This window comes from Lycorma delicatula, chromosome 8, assembly GCF_047948215.1.
Source record: "Lycorma delicatula isolate Av1 chromosome 8, ASM4794821v1, whole genome shotgun sequence".
Taxonomy (NCBI): domain Eukaryota; kingdom Metazoa; phylum Arthropoda; class Insecta; order Hemiptera; family Fulgoridae; genus Lycorma; species Lycorma delicatula.
Genome location: NC_134462.1, coordinates 26,236,255 through 26,254,366, shown reverse-complemented (window position 1 = coordinate 26,254,366; position 18,112 = coordinate 26,236,255). Strand labels below are relative to the sequence as shown.

At 32.1% G+C, this 18,112-nt stretch overlaps 1 protein-coding gene across 1 annotated transcript in view; it reads left to right on the top strand.

The window, feature by feature from the left end:
- The window catches only part of LOC142329176 (uncharacterized), a 161,488-nt gene extending 146,905 nt beyond the window's left edge, over positions 1 to 14,583 (top strand). The window contains exon 13 of the mRNA XM_075373563.1: positions 14,374 to 14,583. Coding sequence (XP_075229678.1) covers positions 14,374 to 14,583 — 210 coding nt within the window. The remainder of the gene's footprint in view (positions 1 to 14,373) is intronic.
- The last annotated feature ends 3,529 nt before the right edge of the window (positions 14,584 to 18,112 follow it).

Below are 18,112 nucleotides of genomic sequence, written 5' to 3'. Positions count from 1 at the left end.
TGAGGGAGATCGGTAGCTGTTATACAAGATGAAACTCATAAGAGACTCTCATCCGAATAAAAAAGCCGGATTACTTATTAGTAATAATAATGATGATTTTAATAGTAGGCGCTTATGAGGTAAAAAAGTGAAATATAAAATGTGTTACGGGGGCTATAAGAGTCTGCAATGAAGTCGCAGATCGTGTGCTCTGGTATCTTAAAAATGTCCGCAAAACGAAATTTAGTCCTAGTTCCCTTGGTGAACTCTACTTCAGTTCATACCCCTGATTTTGGGTTAATTTACGGACTCCGGTCTGTTCTACAAGGGAGAGGCGGACAGACCTCCCTTGTTGATGCTCTAGAGAAACCTGTTGCAAGAGATCCATCAAGAAGAACAAATCTTAACTAATAAAAGAAATAAACTTTCTCATTAATTGTTGCAAAAATTGTCCAGGTTTTGAGAATTTTATGACTGGCAAGGATTTTTTTTTTAATTTTAGACCTATATGTTTGACATCGCATTTTTAAACATTCTCTTATGGCCATGCATCTCTCAGCCAACCTTGAAGCAAACGCTGATGTCCATTTTGATGGAGGTGTGGCTACTGGTCTCACCACAACTTTTTATTTAGTCATTTGGCAACAAAACAGGGGCAGTATGTTTATGTTGTTTTTGTGCGTGAAATAACTCGTCTAGACATTTTTAATCATTTTATCTCTATTCGTTTTCTGTCTCATACTTTAGCAATGGCAAAAGGAAATGTGTATTTAATGTTAACCTGCAACAGGAATACAAATTTTTAAAATTGTGTAATGACCGTAACAATGAACGTATTTATTGCACGCAATGTCCCGGAGAATTTTCTGTTTCACATAAAGGAAAGGGTGATATTGAGTACCACGTGAAAACAGCTAAACATAGAAGTGCTACTAATGTTACTGCTTCACTAAACATAAAAGATTTTTTTTAAAGCCAAAGATGGGAATAACAGTAACAGTGATCTGAATGTGCTGCTAAAAAAGCTACATTTTCATACCACACTGCTAGATATAAACTCAGTTTCAAAACATGACTGCACAACTAAACTGGTTAAAAAGTTATGTGACCCAAAATTTTCATGTGTTAGAATCACAACCAAGGCAATTATTGTTAACCTTATTTTGCCATTTGCATTTGATGTGTTGCGTTCTATGGAAAAAAAAAGTTGTACCAGTAACAATGGAGCTCAAACAGAAGTGAAGTAAAACACATTCCAATTGCTGTAAGATATTTGAGTCTGGAGGAGGGAATTCAAGTTAAACTTTTAAATTTCATTGAAATGTCAGTTTAAACTGCTCAAATTTTGACTCAGTGTATTTTGCAGTGTGTGAAAAATTACAAACTTGAAGAAAAGTTGGTTTGTTGTACTGCTGATAATACTAACAATAATTTTGGTGGTGTGATGAGAAAGGGGAATGAAAATGTGTTCAGAAAATTTCAAAGTGATTTAGATAGACCTATTTTAGGTATTGTTTGTCCAGCCCACATTGTACACAGTTCAGTACAAATGGCATGTGATTCTCTACCCCTGGATATAGAGGTTATTGTAATAAAAATTTATAAATATTTTCACATGTATACTGAAAGATTAAACTTAAAGATTTCTGTATATTTATGGAAACAGATTACAAAAATGTATTACTTTATAGCAGCACAATGTTCCTTAATCTGTTACCTTCAATAGAAAGAATTATTTTGTTTTTTATGGTCTAAAATCATACTTCTCTTGTGACAAATGCACAAAATTAATGTTTGATTTTTTTGAAAATCTGAAAAATGAACTTTTTTGAAATTTTTCTATGGTACTCTACAGTTATTTAATAATGCAGTTCAGAAATCTGAAGCTAATTCTGTCACAGCAACAGAAGCATTTCAGACATATTCTTAATTAATTTATCAACTTCAGGAAAGAAAAACCCACAAATTTATACTTTTGTCAAACAATTGCTATGGACTCAAAGAAAATAATGATGTTCAGGAACAAAAATTCTTCTCAAGCGTAGACAATTTTTATAATTCTAGTATCCAATACTAAGAGTTGTGAAGAACCAGTTTTGATAAAGTTAGTAAGTTTCAGTGGATAAAATCTACGAAATGAAATTGCCTGGTCTGATCTAGAAGAAAGTGCACAAGTTGTTAATGAAATTATAAAAGTAAAAAGTATAAATTATTTGATTGAACGAACATTGTTGAACCAGGAAATTTAAAACCAAAGGATAGGTTGTGGTTCAAGTTCTGAAAAAGTACCAGATACTATTGAAGAGAAGTGGAATGCAATTTTTAAGGCGGACTTAATGTTGCAATATTTCTAAAATGGTTGATTTTGCAATGTCTTTGCCTGGGACATCTGCTCTAGTTGAGAGTTTTTTCAATTATGGGAAGCATTTGGTTTGCAGAAAGGGGTCAACTTTCAGTATCTGCTGTTAAACATCTGCTAAATGTTAAAAATTAATTCAGAACTTACTTGTTATGAATTTTATGTTGTAATTAAAACAAACAAACCATTTCTGAAAAAGGTCATATCTAATGACAAATAAACTGAATAGATAGTTTAATGTTTCACTAAACTGTTAAGACTTAATTTCAAAAATATATCCCGAGTTGGACCCAGAAAAATATGATAAGCCTATTTATTTAACTTTATTTAAATTATCAGATTTAGTTTAAATAAGTTTTAATTTTTTCCATTTTCCCTAATCTAATATACATACCACATCTTATATGGTTAAAGGAATAATAAAAGCCTTCCAAAGTGAGGTTTTCTTTATCTTTGATGTCAATATATCGAATTGAATGCAGCCGATCAGCCAACCTGGAAAAGTGCTTTGATGTTATTTGTTTTATCAACCACTTGGTTTAGAATTCTGATTACCATGACTGTTCTTCACAATCATAATTAGCTATTCTTCAGGAAAATCTATGACATATTACTTTAAAGCTTCTTTTTCTGTATTCACTAAGCTCAGGAATCTACATTATTTACCATTTGTTTGGATACATTTCCACACCACAATAGAAATAAGATTTCATGTTGTAGCATCCATGGCGCGTTGAGATTTTTTTTTGTTAAAGAGTGAAATCTCTCCCCCGGAGGCCTACTATAAAACACTCAAAACTGTTGTCGACAGGGATCGACATTATGGAAATTTACTAGAAATTCCCATAGGGAGTGGAAAAGGGTAGTTTTTCAACCAATCTGCAATTCGATCCCTTACACAGTTGTTTTAATTATACCAGGCAACAGAGTATTATTTAATAAGTCCTATTTTATAAAAAAAAACCTTTGAGACCGACAAATAAATCGCGTAATAGCAATGTAAGACCACGGTCTTTTAATGCTGCGGTCAAATGAAAATCAGTAACTGTAGTACATGAACAACAGAATGTTGTTCTTTAAAGACCGTTCAGTTGAGACTTATCCTTCGCCAATATTCGTCGACGACGACCTATTAGAAAACGCACATCGAAATCGTACGTAAATCGATTCACCGCACTCTCTGCGAGTGGTCAGTGTTACACCAGCCCTTACACCCACTACCATAACGGGTACAGACTCAGTATTTAGGTTACCCATAAAAAGTGCCCAATCCATTCTACCTAGACCTGATGAAGCATTATCATAACAAACCCATTTCATTAGTAGATCTGATTTTACCTAACCATTTACTGTCCTGTCATTTCAACACTCAACATTTCCTTGCCTAACATTTACTTGCCTAGTATTTTGTGGCCTAGTATTTCCTCACATAATTATGACATCGTAGTCATTGAATTGAACATTTGATCAGCATAAGGATTCATACGTTTCTATATGGTTTTGCTAATAGGTAGTTGTTGTCGAATAGAGGTGAAGGAATACGTCTCACTCAAAGGTCTTATTATTAAGTCTTTCATGCTTCAACAACTTTACGATGTTGTTAAATGTATTTGTAGGATTTAATGCTTTTCCCCTGATATCCGGCATCATTAAATGAGCGCCGGTTATCTTGAGTACTTTCCTTGGTTGTCCTCAAATCGCTGTTATACGATTTATCTGTTGATCTCAAGCCTGGATTTTTATAAAACAGCAATTGTAACAAAAGAGTATGAGATAAAATTTGCTCCCATCGTCGAATATCGTATACCATATTAGCTTTCTCAAACTTTATAAACCGTACAATCCATAGATTGTACAATCAGTAGAAGTAAATAGTATTTTTACTCCAATATATAAAATGTCATATTACAATTACTTATAAATTACAATAAGTTACGCAATATGTTTTTTCGGTTTTATAAATCTTATAACAACAAATTGTCGAATCGGGTATTTAATCTTCATAAGCATTTTTTAAATACCCTCCTTATATGGTTTCACAGCTTCCTCGATATTAGTTAGGATTTTAAATGCAACATTTTCGTTGCCACAACTTGGACAACCAAGTTATTACGTACTAACTAATAGTACTAAACAAATAGTATTAAAACAAATACTATTAGTACTATTAATACTATTAGTACTAACTAATAGTATTAAAACAAATTTAAACTAAAGTATTAACCTAATAGAATATTAATAATAATAAAATCTGAACAATTAGAATGATAGACTCATGAAACAAGTAAGAAGAGTGGAATGAGAACAAAGGTGTGCGGGAATCCTATCGAAAGCTTTTAGAAATGCACAAAAATTTACAGGATCGGTGGGAGAGTAAAGTGGAAGGCCGCTGCAATATAGGTTGATGAAGACTAACATTAAGAAAATAAGAGAATTTTTACTTAAATTATGACCGTTAACATAAAAAAATCTGATATGGTCACCACATGACTTCCTTGTACGCCTATTAAATTACATTACGCATTTTTTTTTTAGTAAAAAGTACATAAAATTTTATTTCATTAATAACTTCTGATACTTTTCATTTTTTTTAATATTATTATTGAATATTATTTATCGTAATTTCTTTTTTACAATCAGGTAAATAATTATTAATAAATCAATATATTTAAGTTAAAAAAAAAGGAGATGAAGTCGGATTTGAACCGCTGTGCCCGTGTAAGATTCAAGTCTTAAAAATACGATAAGTTTATTTAAAAGAAACATAAAAGTAAAAATAATTTAAAAAAACTAGGTGGGAGAGTAAAGTGGAAGGGTGCTGCAATATAGGTTGATGAAGACTAACATTAAGAAAATATTCCAGAAAGGTCTGAAAAAAGAATAACCTGAGAAAATGTTTGCCATCAGAATGGAGACACCAGGCGCAAAGAATATTGATGGCTTCTTAGAGGACAACTAAAGGCTGAAATCCAAGCCCTAATTGAAATGGACGTATTAACCTAATAGAAAGTAATATTAATTATAATAAAATTTGAAGTCTTAGAACGATACACTGATGAAACAAGTAAGAAGAGTGGAATGAGAACAAAGGTGTGCGGGAATCCTATCGAAAGCTTTTAGATATGCACAAAAATTTACAGGATCGGTGGGAGAGTAAAGTGGAAGGCCGCTGCAATATAGGTTGATTAAGACTAACATTAAGAAAATATTCCAGAAAGGTTTGAAAAATAACGTGAGAAAAGTTTTGCCATCAGAATGGAGACACCAGGCGCAAAGAATATTGATGGCTTCTTAGAGGACAACTAAAGGCTGAAATCCAAGCCCTAATTGAAATGGACGTATTAACCTAATAGAAAGTAATATTAATTATAATAAAATTTGAAGTCTTAGAACGATACACTGATGAAACAAGTAAGAAGAGTGGAATGAGAACAAAGGTGTGCGGGAATCCTATCGAAAGCTTTTAGATATGCACAAAAATTTACAGGATCGGTGGGAGAGTAAAGTGGAAGGCCGCTGCAATATAGGTTGATTAAGACTAACATTAAGAAAATATTCCAGAAAGGTTTGAAAAATAACGTGAGAAAAGTTTTGCCATCAGAATGGAGACACCAGGCGCACAGAATATTGATGGCTTCTTAGAGGACTATATGCTGGAATAAGTAACAGCAACGAACAAGTAAAATGTATGAATGTTAAGGTATGGTAGGTAGTTGTGAATGTTAAGTGTACTGAATTTGAATGTTAATTTTGTGAATATAATTGTACTGTGATTAATTTAACGTATGAATGTTAATTTAAAAATGTATGAATGTTAATGGTAGTTGTGAATGTTAAGTGTACTGAATTTGAATGTTAATTTTGTAAATGTAATTGTACTGTGGGATTAAATAATAATAATAACGTGTAACAGTGCACACCAGTAGGAAGTTTGTAAATAGTTGTGAATGTTAAGTGTACTGAATTTGAATGTTAATTTTGTAAATGTAATTGTACTGTGATTAATTTAACGTTATGAATGTTAATTTTAAAATGTATGATGTTAATGGTAGTTGTGAATGTTAAGTGTACTGAATTTGAATGTTAATTTTGTAAATGTAATTGTTAAATTTGTTTGTGCGATTAAATAATAATAATTAATAATAATAATAATAATAATAATAATAATAATGTGTGTAACAGTGCACCCTAGTAGGAAGTTTGAAAATACCTCATTCATGACATGCTCATCCTGTCATTTAAAAAAATACACCTTCCTCGATGATTGTGTTCAGATGAACACAATGATTGTGTTATCATCACCTGGATGATAACACAATTGCAGATAGGTTGAAAAACGTTCGACAGTATGGGTGCACTGCAGGTAAAGAATAAAGAAATATATCTCTATATTTAAAAAAAAAAAACAAGTACAAGAAAATTTTATATATAATTAGTGATTAGTAATTTATATACATGGTGAAATAATTTTCAATAGTTACTAATGATTGACAAGGGTATTTATACTGTAATTTTGGTAATGAGCAGCCTTTTGTTATTTAATGGAAATTTTTACTACTACTACTACTGCAACTACATCTACAACTACAACTATTAGTAAATTTATGTTCTAAGTTGCCAAGTTTTTTCGTAGTTTCAATTTTGTCAACTAAGTTCATTTTGTGTTGTAATTCTGTTTCTAAAGCTCTTAGTGTGTCATTTTGGGATATGTTTTCTTGTTCCATAAGATTTATATGGTAAAGGGCTGCAGGCGCCTGGTGTTGGTATAGTAGGAATTCTTTTTGAAGCCGTTGGATGTGTTGGAAATCGAGAGTGGTTTCTTCACGAAGACGTTGGAGTTCATCTAGGAGATCGTCTATCGTTTCTAATTGTTCATTTTTTTTACCTTTTTTTCTAAAGATAATTCTAAAAATGTTAATTATGCAAGACATAACTTATATATATACAATATGACTAATATATATATCGTAAGCTGATTGTATTTACCTTTATCAGAGTTTTCTTAAGGTGCTATCTATAGCGTTTTACAGTTTTTTTTAAATTGTTTTATAGTAATATTTTATTTAGAAAACGACGTTGCTATAGAATCCAAGAGTTAACAATTTGAACACAATAAACAGATTTAATAAAATTACGTTGCTCGGTGACCTAACTATAATAAATTATTAAAAAAAAAAAAGATTAAAAATAATAATAGTAGTAATAATAAATTAAAATCAGAAATAATTAGAAAATATTCATGTTTTTCTAGTCAATATACAAAAAAATCTCTTACCAACAAGTGAATTTGATGCGTTGAAGGGTTTTCGGAATTAATTTCCATCCTAAGGTACTCGCATATTTGTAACAATAATAAAACTTCACATATTAATTATGAAAGTTGTAATATTTGCATAATTACATCAGTTGATCGTCGTATGTTTTAAAATTATGTCAACGTGAACGTCATGTGAACTTATTATAACAAAATTATTATAAATTCCTGTTTTTATTTGCAAAGTCAAATCAGAATAACATCTTTCTTTTCCACTCATTTTTTAAAGATATTAATTTTAAGCTACAGAATTCAGAATTTTATTTTAATTTTTAACTGATGCTGTTCCTTTACGGTATGTGAATAGTTAAGTTTATTAAATTCATTCGTTGACTATGATCACAATTATAATTTTATTCTGATTGAAGGAGATTGTTTCATGTTCAAATTATAAATGGAATTCAAGTCAAATAAAAATGTTCGAAATGAATAATGGGATTGAAAATTCTTTGAATACTGTCAAATAAAATAAACAAAAAAAAGCGTGTACAATTGTTATTTACTTTTTAATAACTGAAAACTACGTTTATACATGTTTTATTAGAGTATAGAAAAGCTTTATAAATCTATAGATATTATAAAATTCAGAGATTAATAGTATCAAAATTGATAAAAAAAAAAAAAATGGGCGTAGAGAGAATAAGGGTCACTATTTTTTGTTTGAAATATTTAGTTTTTCTCATGAAAATTCAGAAAAATCCTAAAGATTAAAATAATCATTATTCTTTAAGATTCCTTTTTCAACGTAAGGGAGAATGAAACAGAGGTAAACATTTTATTTCCAAAGCAAAAAATAATTATACCAATTTATTTAAACCTTTCTAAATAATTTGGAATTTGATGTTTTTATATGAAGATTTATATCAAATTTTTAATATTTCAAGTTAAAAATTTTGATTTTTTAAAAAAAATAGTATGATATTTTTTTCATAGATGAGTACTCAATTTGTATCGTATTGTTAAATTTAAATTGTAAAATATTATACCAGTTTGTCCTTTGCTTCTTCTAGTTAAATAAGAACTATTGTCCCTAAAAAATTATTTTTCTCAATGAAATCACACGTTTTAAGTATACTTTCTATAACTCAGATCAGTTCTGTAGGTATAATAAATTAAGAAAAATCAAGTGGATAGATACTACTAATGTCACTAAACCCTATCTTTCATTCGTTTGGATTTGCTTTTCACGTTTACTGCCAAAAAAAAACGAGCATTCTTCTGAGGAAATCAAAAATTGAAATATTTACAAACGTCATAACTAAATTATTTTTCATCGTAAAGAATAAATTTTTTTTTGTCTACAGTCATTTGACTGATTTGATGCATCTTTCCAAGATTTCCAATCTAGTGCTAGTCGTTTCATTTCGTTATACCCCCTATATTTTACATCCCTAACAATTTGTTTTACATATTCCAAACGTTGCCTGCCTGCACTATGTTTTCCTTCTACCTGTCCCTCCAATATTAAAGCGACTATTCCAGTATGCCTTAATATGTGGCCTATAAGTCTGTCTCTTCTTTTAACTACACTTTTCCAAATTCTTCTTTCTTCATCGATTTGCCGCAATACCTCTTCATTTGTTACTTTATCCACCCATCTGATTTTAAAATTCTCTTATAGCATCACATTTCAAGAGCTTCTAATCTTTACTTCTCAGGTATTCCGATCGTCCAAGTTTCAACTCCAAATAAAGGTACGCTCCAAAAATATACTTTCAAAAATCTATTCCTGACGATTAAATTAATTTTTGATGTAAACAAATTATATTTCTGACTGAAGGCTCGTTTCGCCTGTGCTATTCGGCATTTTATATCGCTCCTGCTTCGTTCATCTTTACTAATTCTACTTCTCAAATAACAAAATTCTTCTACCTCAATAATTTTTTCTTTTCCTATTTTTACATTCAATGGTCCATCTTCTAAAGAATAAATAATAGAACTAAACTGCAGGGAATTTAATAAGTTTTAAAAAAGGTTATAGATATTCTTTTACTAAAATCAGTTACTTTTTATATACATATGCAAAAAATCATCTTTATTCCCATTCACCGCACTTAACTCTTTAACAGATAAGTCTATTAGAAACGTAGAACTTTCTGGAATCCTTTATAAATAATTAAAGATGAACATTTCAAACAAAACTAAATTAATGAATGACCTCTCTTTCCTTATTCTGTATCTATTTTTACAATATTAGAATGAAATCCCAATAATTTATCGATACAAGAATTTAACCCTAGTAAATTTAATAATTAATTTTTTTGTAAAATCATTTTAAAGGAAATTCGTGTGCGTCCTGTTAAAAAAATTAAAATTGCATCCTTTATTCTGGTAAAAGATTTTCGTTTTAAAAAAAGTTTTTTCAAATATATCATTTCCTTATCAGTGTGAAGTGACTAAATTATAAAATTTTATGTGATTTGGTTACGGATTAGGTAAGTTATTTGACTTTTTTATAAGTTAAATATTTTTCAAGTGAAAAGTGAAATTTTTTATTATTTTTTCTGGTTTTGGTGGGTTGTATTGTGATTGGAATGGATTGTCTTTACAATACAATATAACGGAGTGAATTAAACTTAACATTTTTTAAGTGAATAAGTTATTTTAAGGTTATATATTATATAAGTTACAGTAAAATATTTTAAGTTATACTGACAAGCTTTGGCTTGTCAGTTACGTCATACTCAGACGAAAGTAAACAAGAACTTAGATTTATTTTCGTTTAATAAATCTTCAGTAGTGAAATATTCTAAGTCAAACGAAGTGTTATAGGGGTTCCAGTTTCAGAACTATAACTTTTTCCCTATAGCTCCGATTCCAAAATATCTATCCAAATCATAAAATTGCCTATCCCCAGACCCCCCATCCCCCAATTTTTTTGGGGCCCCCCATTTTGGAACCCCTAAAATGGGGTTCCATCATGTGTGGGTACTTGTTGGAAAAGGAATTGTCTCCAGAGTGTAACTAGCTATAATGCGTCGCCGAGGCTCACTCCCGACGGAAGATATGGCCTCCCAAAGTGGTAGTTTTTCGAAGGCATCCACGTCGAAGAAAGTAGAAGTAAAGGGGAAAAAAGAGCACATCAGGGTTCATCAGAAGAAGAGGAACCTTCGCCTGGAAGTTTGGGGAGCCTGACCTATCAGTTGGGATTGGTCATGATCTCCCTTAAGCAACATATGGGAGCCCGGGTATCCAAGTATATTAACGAACATGAGCAGGAATTGAAAAAAATATATACTTGGGGTTGAAATCGTTGATAGAAATGTCTCCCCCATTGGCGTCAGCCACTCAGGCTACACAGACAGACACAGTGGCTATGGAGGTGGACATGGAGGCAGTATTGTCTGGAGATTTGTCAGACATGAAATTAATAGAGCTCTTACCGAGGAAATGGCCAAATACATTGCGAGAAAGAATTTTAAACATCACAGAAGTTCCTGCGGAAGCGGGAGATACTTGTAGAATTAATGACAGCAAAAGTCAATAGAGCAGAGGATAGTGAAGGTAGTCGTTTAAAGTATAAGGCGGGCGATATATTAAAGGTTGAAATTTCCATTATTGGAGAAGAAACAGTTGAAGTCAGAAGAAGTAAATATAAAATATACTATGATTCAAGAGCAGCGGAGAAAATAAGAATGAACATCGTTCTTAAGGCAATTAGCAAGGTTTTACAACAATCACCGGGGACTGCATTTTTACTGCTGCCCGGAAGCATTGGTAATTATACCAAAAAGGCATTGTAATATATAACAAAAGACCAGGTGGAGCCGGTTAGAGTATTGACACTCCATGCAGATACACAGGCAAGACAGTTAAGGCCGGGACAAGCGGCAATAAAGAAGGCCACTCCACCTGCGGAGGAGAGCCGCACAGTGATAGTAAAAGCAGTGGGTAAGTTGTATGCTGAACTACTCAAAACAATGAAATCTGCGGTAAATAGTGACGAGGCCAATGACATCATATCCCTCAGAAAAGGTAGGAATGAGGAGTTACATGTCCGCATCAAGGGGGCTCAAAGTGCAGCAGATTTTACTAGTACGCTCAGGGATAAAGCCGCGGACCTGCAAGTAGACTTAAAAACTAGAGCAGATAGAAGAACAATAGTGCACATAAGGGACATTGAAATGGATACTCCAGAACAGGAGATACTGGCAGCAATAATGAATAGGGCAGGGGATGGTGAAGAGGTTAAAATTACATCCATAAGACCAGGGTATGATGAAACACAGAATGCTACGGCAGTCACGTCCTACAGAGCAGCATGCAGATTGGTTCACCAAAGAATAAAGATAGGATGGGTCAATTGTAGGGCGTACATACGAGAAGATCAAGAAAGGTGTTTCAGATGTTGGAGCACGGGACATCGCAGGAGTGAGTGTAACGGCCCAGATAGATTGAACTTTGCTTCAATTGTGGGGGCAAAGGTCACAAAATTGCAGATTGTAAAGAGCTCAGTAGCTGTCTTAACTGCGGGAGCCAGGATCACCGAACAGGGGCTTGGGCATGTTTAAAAAATCAAAATGCTTAGGGCTCTCCTAGTTAATACTAATCGGAGTTCTATGTCATGTGATTTGGTCAGTGAACTGGCGGTGTCACAGAGGACCGACTTGTTGGTGGTTACAGTACCCAACATTTATGTAGCAGCAAGAGCGGGCTGGATAGCCGATACAGAAGGGGATGTAGTGGTGAGAGATATCAGTGGGAGAATAGCCTGGAGGAAAACTGCGAGATCGAAAGAAATAGTGGCAATTGAATCCGACTCTATACTCGTAATTGCAGTATATATTTCGCCTAATTGTGAGTTGAGTGAATTTGTGAGATGCATGGATACCATACAAAGAATAACTACTAGAAATAGGAAGAAATTTATACTCCTGGGGGATTTTAACTGTAAATCAGTGGCTACAGGGTGTGCTTACACAAATAGAAGAGGTGAAATATTGACGGACACTATGAGCTCTATTGGCGGTCATTGTGTCAATGACAGTAACCCCACCTATCAGGCGAGAGGGCACTCGTCGGTTCTGGACCTTACAATCCTGGACAACAGGTGGAGAGGGGAGCAATGGGACTGGCGAGTATTACCTCACGCCAGTGATCATTTAGCGACCAGAATTTGTATTGATGATTCGATGTTTGCTACTATAGAAAGACTGTTACCCCAGAAGTTTATGGCAGAAGAGATTGAAAGAATAGTTAGTAGGACATCCACGAGGCTCATAAATATGACTGAATTAACACCGCTGGTGCTGACCAATGTAGTCAAACAAGAGATGGAAAGGGAGGAGAGACACAGAAAGGGAGGAGCAGAAAGAGAAGCTCAGCATATTGGTGGTCAAAGCAAATAGAGACCCTAAGAGATAAGTTACAAAAATCCAGTAGAAAGAAACAACGACTCAGGATCACAGGTGAACAAGAATATGAGGCAGCGGCCCTTGTATATATTAAAGATAGACGATCATTAAATAGGGCTATTAGGACAGCAAAGAGAAATCGCTGGCGGGTATTGTGTGAGGAGTTATTCAACGACCCCTGGGGACAGGCGTATAAAATAATTACAAAGAGATTTGGCAGGCGCCTGGCTATTTTAAGTAGGTCGCAAGCGGAACAGGAAATTAGTGAGTTATTTCCTTGTACAGAAGAGGTGATCGAGGGAATCATTAATTGTGACAGCAGGAGGTTCACTCTTGGAGAATTAATCGCAGCGGTCGGGCATCTTGGGAATAAAAAGAGCCCCGGATTGGACGGGATTCCTGCGGCGCTCCTAAAGGGTCTAGTTAGGAGAGTCCCATGGGAAATGCTGGAGATTACCAGTCAGGGCCTGGAGAATAGAAATTTCCCGGCGTGCTGGAAAGAAGCCAGAATTGTGTTCCTTCAGAAGGGTCCAAAGGAAAATGGAGATATATCTTACAGACCACTTAGCCTCCTTAATACCTTGGGTAAGGTAGTGGAAAAAATGGCATTAATAAATAAATTAATAAATAGCATTAATGTGATGATTGTTTTCAGGTTTCTTGTGTAAAAGTTTCTTTTGGAAAGGATTTTTAGTTTGCACAAGACTTTCATACACATTCTATCTCACGCAGTTTCCAGTATTTTTCTACTATGTCGGTCAAGTCAGGACACCAATGTTTTATTCTTTCAAAATACATAATCAAAATACAAAAATTGGAGATGTGGGGCATCATGTTGATAGTTGTCCTGTTGAAAAGGCGGGTGGCTCACCAACTTGTGCAAATTTTCCAAGTTTAGAAAGCCGGCTGGACACAATAGTAAGTCGATTGATTGTCCCACATACTAGTGAACACGGGACTTATTAATTGAATTGAGAGGTTGTTTGGAATTTTAGTTGTGAGTTTTATCATTTGTTTTAATTTGTATTTTACTTTAGTCTTGTAGGTTTTATTTGTTGGTTATGTTGTTCTCTTTAGTGCTCTTTCTTTTAAAGAACACTTTCTTTTTAAGTTTGTTTTAATGTAGTAAATACAACCTGAAATGTATACTATGTTTTATGTTAAAATTCAGCTGGATAGGTATATATGCTTTGGACTGAAATAAAAAAGGATATTGTTATTTATCTGTTAATACACATGTACATGTATGATAGATAACATACAATGAATAAATAATAACTATGGTTTAAATTCGTTATACTACTCTATTTAGTTAAAATACAAATATATTAAAGTAATAAGTTTTACTCTAATTAATTTTTTTATAGGATTATTATGTGGTGCTATTATCTCCTATGGAGTTAGATACTACAATGAGAATGATTCTTCAAGTACAAATTTGGGCACAAAGAGTCATTTATATTCAGGGTTCCTGCTTAAAAGATGTTGATCTAGCAAAAGCTCGTATGAATGAAGCTGAGGCATGTTTTGTTCTAGCTGCACGCAATTATGCTGATAAAACAGCTGCTGTAAGTTAAACTTATATATTTTCTTTCAGGTTTCATATTTATGGTATTATTTTATATTAATTAGAATAAAAAAATTAAATAGATTTTTTAACTTAGAATTAAAGTAATGCATCAGTTTGTTTCTGAAAAAAAAAATGGTACTTTTTTAAATCAACTAAAAGACATCTCTTATAAGAAATCTGTATTTATAACAAATGGAAACATGTAAGGTAATATATTCCCTACACTCTAAATTGTAATGATTAGATAAAATTGTCACTTTTAATTATACAAATTACACTGCTAAACATAATTTTTGTTTCTTAACATGTGATACATGATTTTAATCTGTTTTTTGATGATGAAAACATATATGAACTCAGAACCTTTCTATCACCAACCATTTTTGAAAAGTTTAATTTTTAATTAATGGATTTTTTTTTAATTTTTCAGGATCTATTTTGTATTTTGTTAGTTCATTTTGTAATGTTTAACTTTATTAACATAATTTTTAAGCCATAAGTAAACAATTATATTTATGATAATAAAATAAACAATTATATGATTTAATTCTAGTCACATTATGACATCATATCTAATACTGAAGAGTGAGCCTTCATGGACAAGATTAATCGTGTCTGTGCAGGTCAAAACATGTAGCTGAAAACACAGCTGTGTTGTTTGTAGTAAGGACTGGATTTAGGAATGAATTAATTTTGTTCAGTCTTATTGATGTATTAATTTTGTGTCGTTATTAACAGTATTATGTATTAACAGTGTTGTAATGCCTCGAAATTGTGTAAATGATGAGAATGCCTTTTGTTATGTATGTGGTGAGTTTATCGTAAAATCAAATAGAAAACAATTATACCTTTAATTAAAAAAGCATATCATTTGTACTTTCAGTGTAAAATTGGTGATCAGGATAAGATGTGGGCTCCTCATATAGTATGCACTAATAGTTCTGTATATTTAAGAGGATGGCTGAAAGGAACACAAAAGGCTTTGCCCTTTAGTGTACCTATGGTTTGGCGTGAACCAAAGGATCATGTAACCGATTGTTACTTTTGTAAAATATTTTTACCTTCTCCTCATATCAAGCTAGGACTACTGAAAAATGTTGTTAAAGCAGTGAAGAAGGACAGTCCTGGATTTTTGCACATCAGGCAGAAATTTCCGAATGTAAGTGAAGGAAAAATTAAAGAAGGAATTTTGTTAGTCCTCAAATAAGAGAGTCGGTCAAAGATGATGTATTTAACTCAATGTTAAATAATGTAGAAAGTGCAGCTTGGGCTTCATTTAAAGATGTTTGCAAAAATTTTCTCGGCAAACAAAAATTCAACAATTACCACGATATTGTTAATCAACTTCTTACTTCATACAGAACTATGGGATGTAATATGTCTTTGAAACTTTGAAAATACATTTCCTCCACTCGGATCTGATTTTTTTCCTGGACAACCTCAGAGATGTAAGTGATGAACATGATAAATGTTTCCACCAACACATATTTCAGTGATGGAAAGCCGCTGTGAAGGGAAATGGAATACTAACATGCTAGCCAATTATTGACATTAATTCGAAATGTGTCTGAGGTTATTTATAAAAGAAAAGCATCAACAAAATCATTCTAGCACAGGGATGGCCATGAAAAATTATAAATTTTACAGATTTTAACTATATTTTTCGATTATAATTATAATTACATTTTTCAAAACACAATTTTTTTTTTTGAAGTATAATTTATTTAAAACTAAGACTGATAGAAAAATTGTGTTTACAGATCTGTAATGTATGCAAAAAAGTAATTCAAGAAATGTTATCGCACTTGGAGAAACATTAAAAAACTTTTTTTGTCTATCGGTGTTATTTACTACAGCTTCCATCTCTTTGCAGACTTTTATTTAATGCATTTTATTTTTTTGTTTATTTTTATTCATTTAAGAAAAAAAAAATTGGTAATGTCTTTTAATAAGAAATATTAAATAAAAATCTGCCTAAGAAATTGAAATTGTAAATAATTTTTATAATTTAAAGAGATAACCATTTGATCTTATGGTTACAACTTAGAGTGCAGTGGACACTTTACCTTATATGTTTCCATTTCTTCTGATTAAAATGTATAAAGTTTAAGTGTGCACTCCTTTTTAAAACAACGATGAGCTAAAAGGTAGTTTCCCTAACTACTAATAAGAAAATAGTTAATGAAAAAAGTGTCTTATTATTACATTCTTTATTTGCATTAGAGGATGTGTTCAAAGTACTGTCCTTCTGACCTTATTCATTCATGTCAGCATCTAACCGCTGAGTTACACTTTTTTTTTTTATTAAGTTTTGTCCTAGTTCATAAAATCAACTGATTTTTCAGTCGATAGTTTGGGACACCTCATGTCATTTTCATTCAAAGATAATACCATATCTTCGGCATCTCCAAATAAAAAAAAGCATAAAATCGCATTAGCTGTTAAATATCCTATGCGTTCAGGAAAAAGTTTGATTGAGGTTGTCTATCTTGAAAAAGATAGGAAGAAGGTGGTATCCCATATTAGTCCCAATAATAGGAATAGCTAATGTCAAACATATGATTGTTTATTAGTTATTAACATCTCAAGATATAAATCACCTGTTACACTTAAATCCTTACATTCCTTTTTACGTGATCCCTCAACTAATAATAACATTAAGTTTCTTCTCTATAATTATACAGGAATTTTTAGACCACAGTTATGATAAATTAGTAATGGAGAATTAGGAAATCTTGCGAAAAAGTCTTCATTGATAGCAATAGTACTTTTATTATTTTTTTGTCAATACTGAAGCGTAAAATATTTGTACTAGTTTTCTGTACTTCAACGCTTTGTATTATCAACACACGTATAAAAATGAATTAAATAATAGTCATTATACAACACAAGATTTTGTATCTAACATGTTACACAACTTTTCTCACTGTAATTTGGGTGCTGATTTCAAATACGCTATTGAAATTGTGTTATCACATAAAGGTTTTTAAAAAGTTGTTTTTAAAACATCATTCAATTTAGCAAAACTTATTTTTAAATGATTAAATCATGGTCCTTCTTAGTCTAGTGCCTTTACAAAAATTTTCTCGAATTTGATGTGAATTAGCAACAGTATGATTTTACACTCTCATTTAATGATAAATGCTTTACATTAGCTACAAAGTTATGTTGCAATGGCCAATTCTATACTTGGTAATGTCTTTTGTATCTAAACTATTTCAAAGACAAAGAAAACAACAATATTTCATAAACCCACCTTGTAAACCAAGAAGTAATGCAACAATTTTCAGATCACTGCAAACTTGCCACATATGCTTTTTGTATTTTATTGATTCTAAGAATGATGGTAAGCTTAAGGAGGATATATATTTATGAGTCTGAAAATCAAGAAACTGCTTAAGGACTCAATAAATGGCAATAAACTTAACGAATATGAATTAGCTGCATCGAAGTCCTTCAAACATGTTGTTGGTGGTTTTTAGGCATCAGAAAAGATGAAAAGATGTTTTTTGGTTAGTAAGCTGTTAGAAAACTAC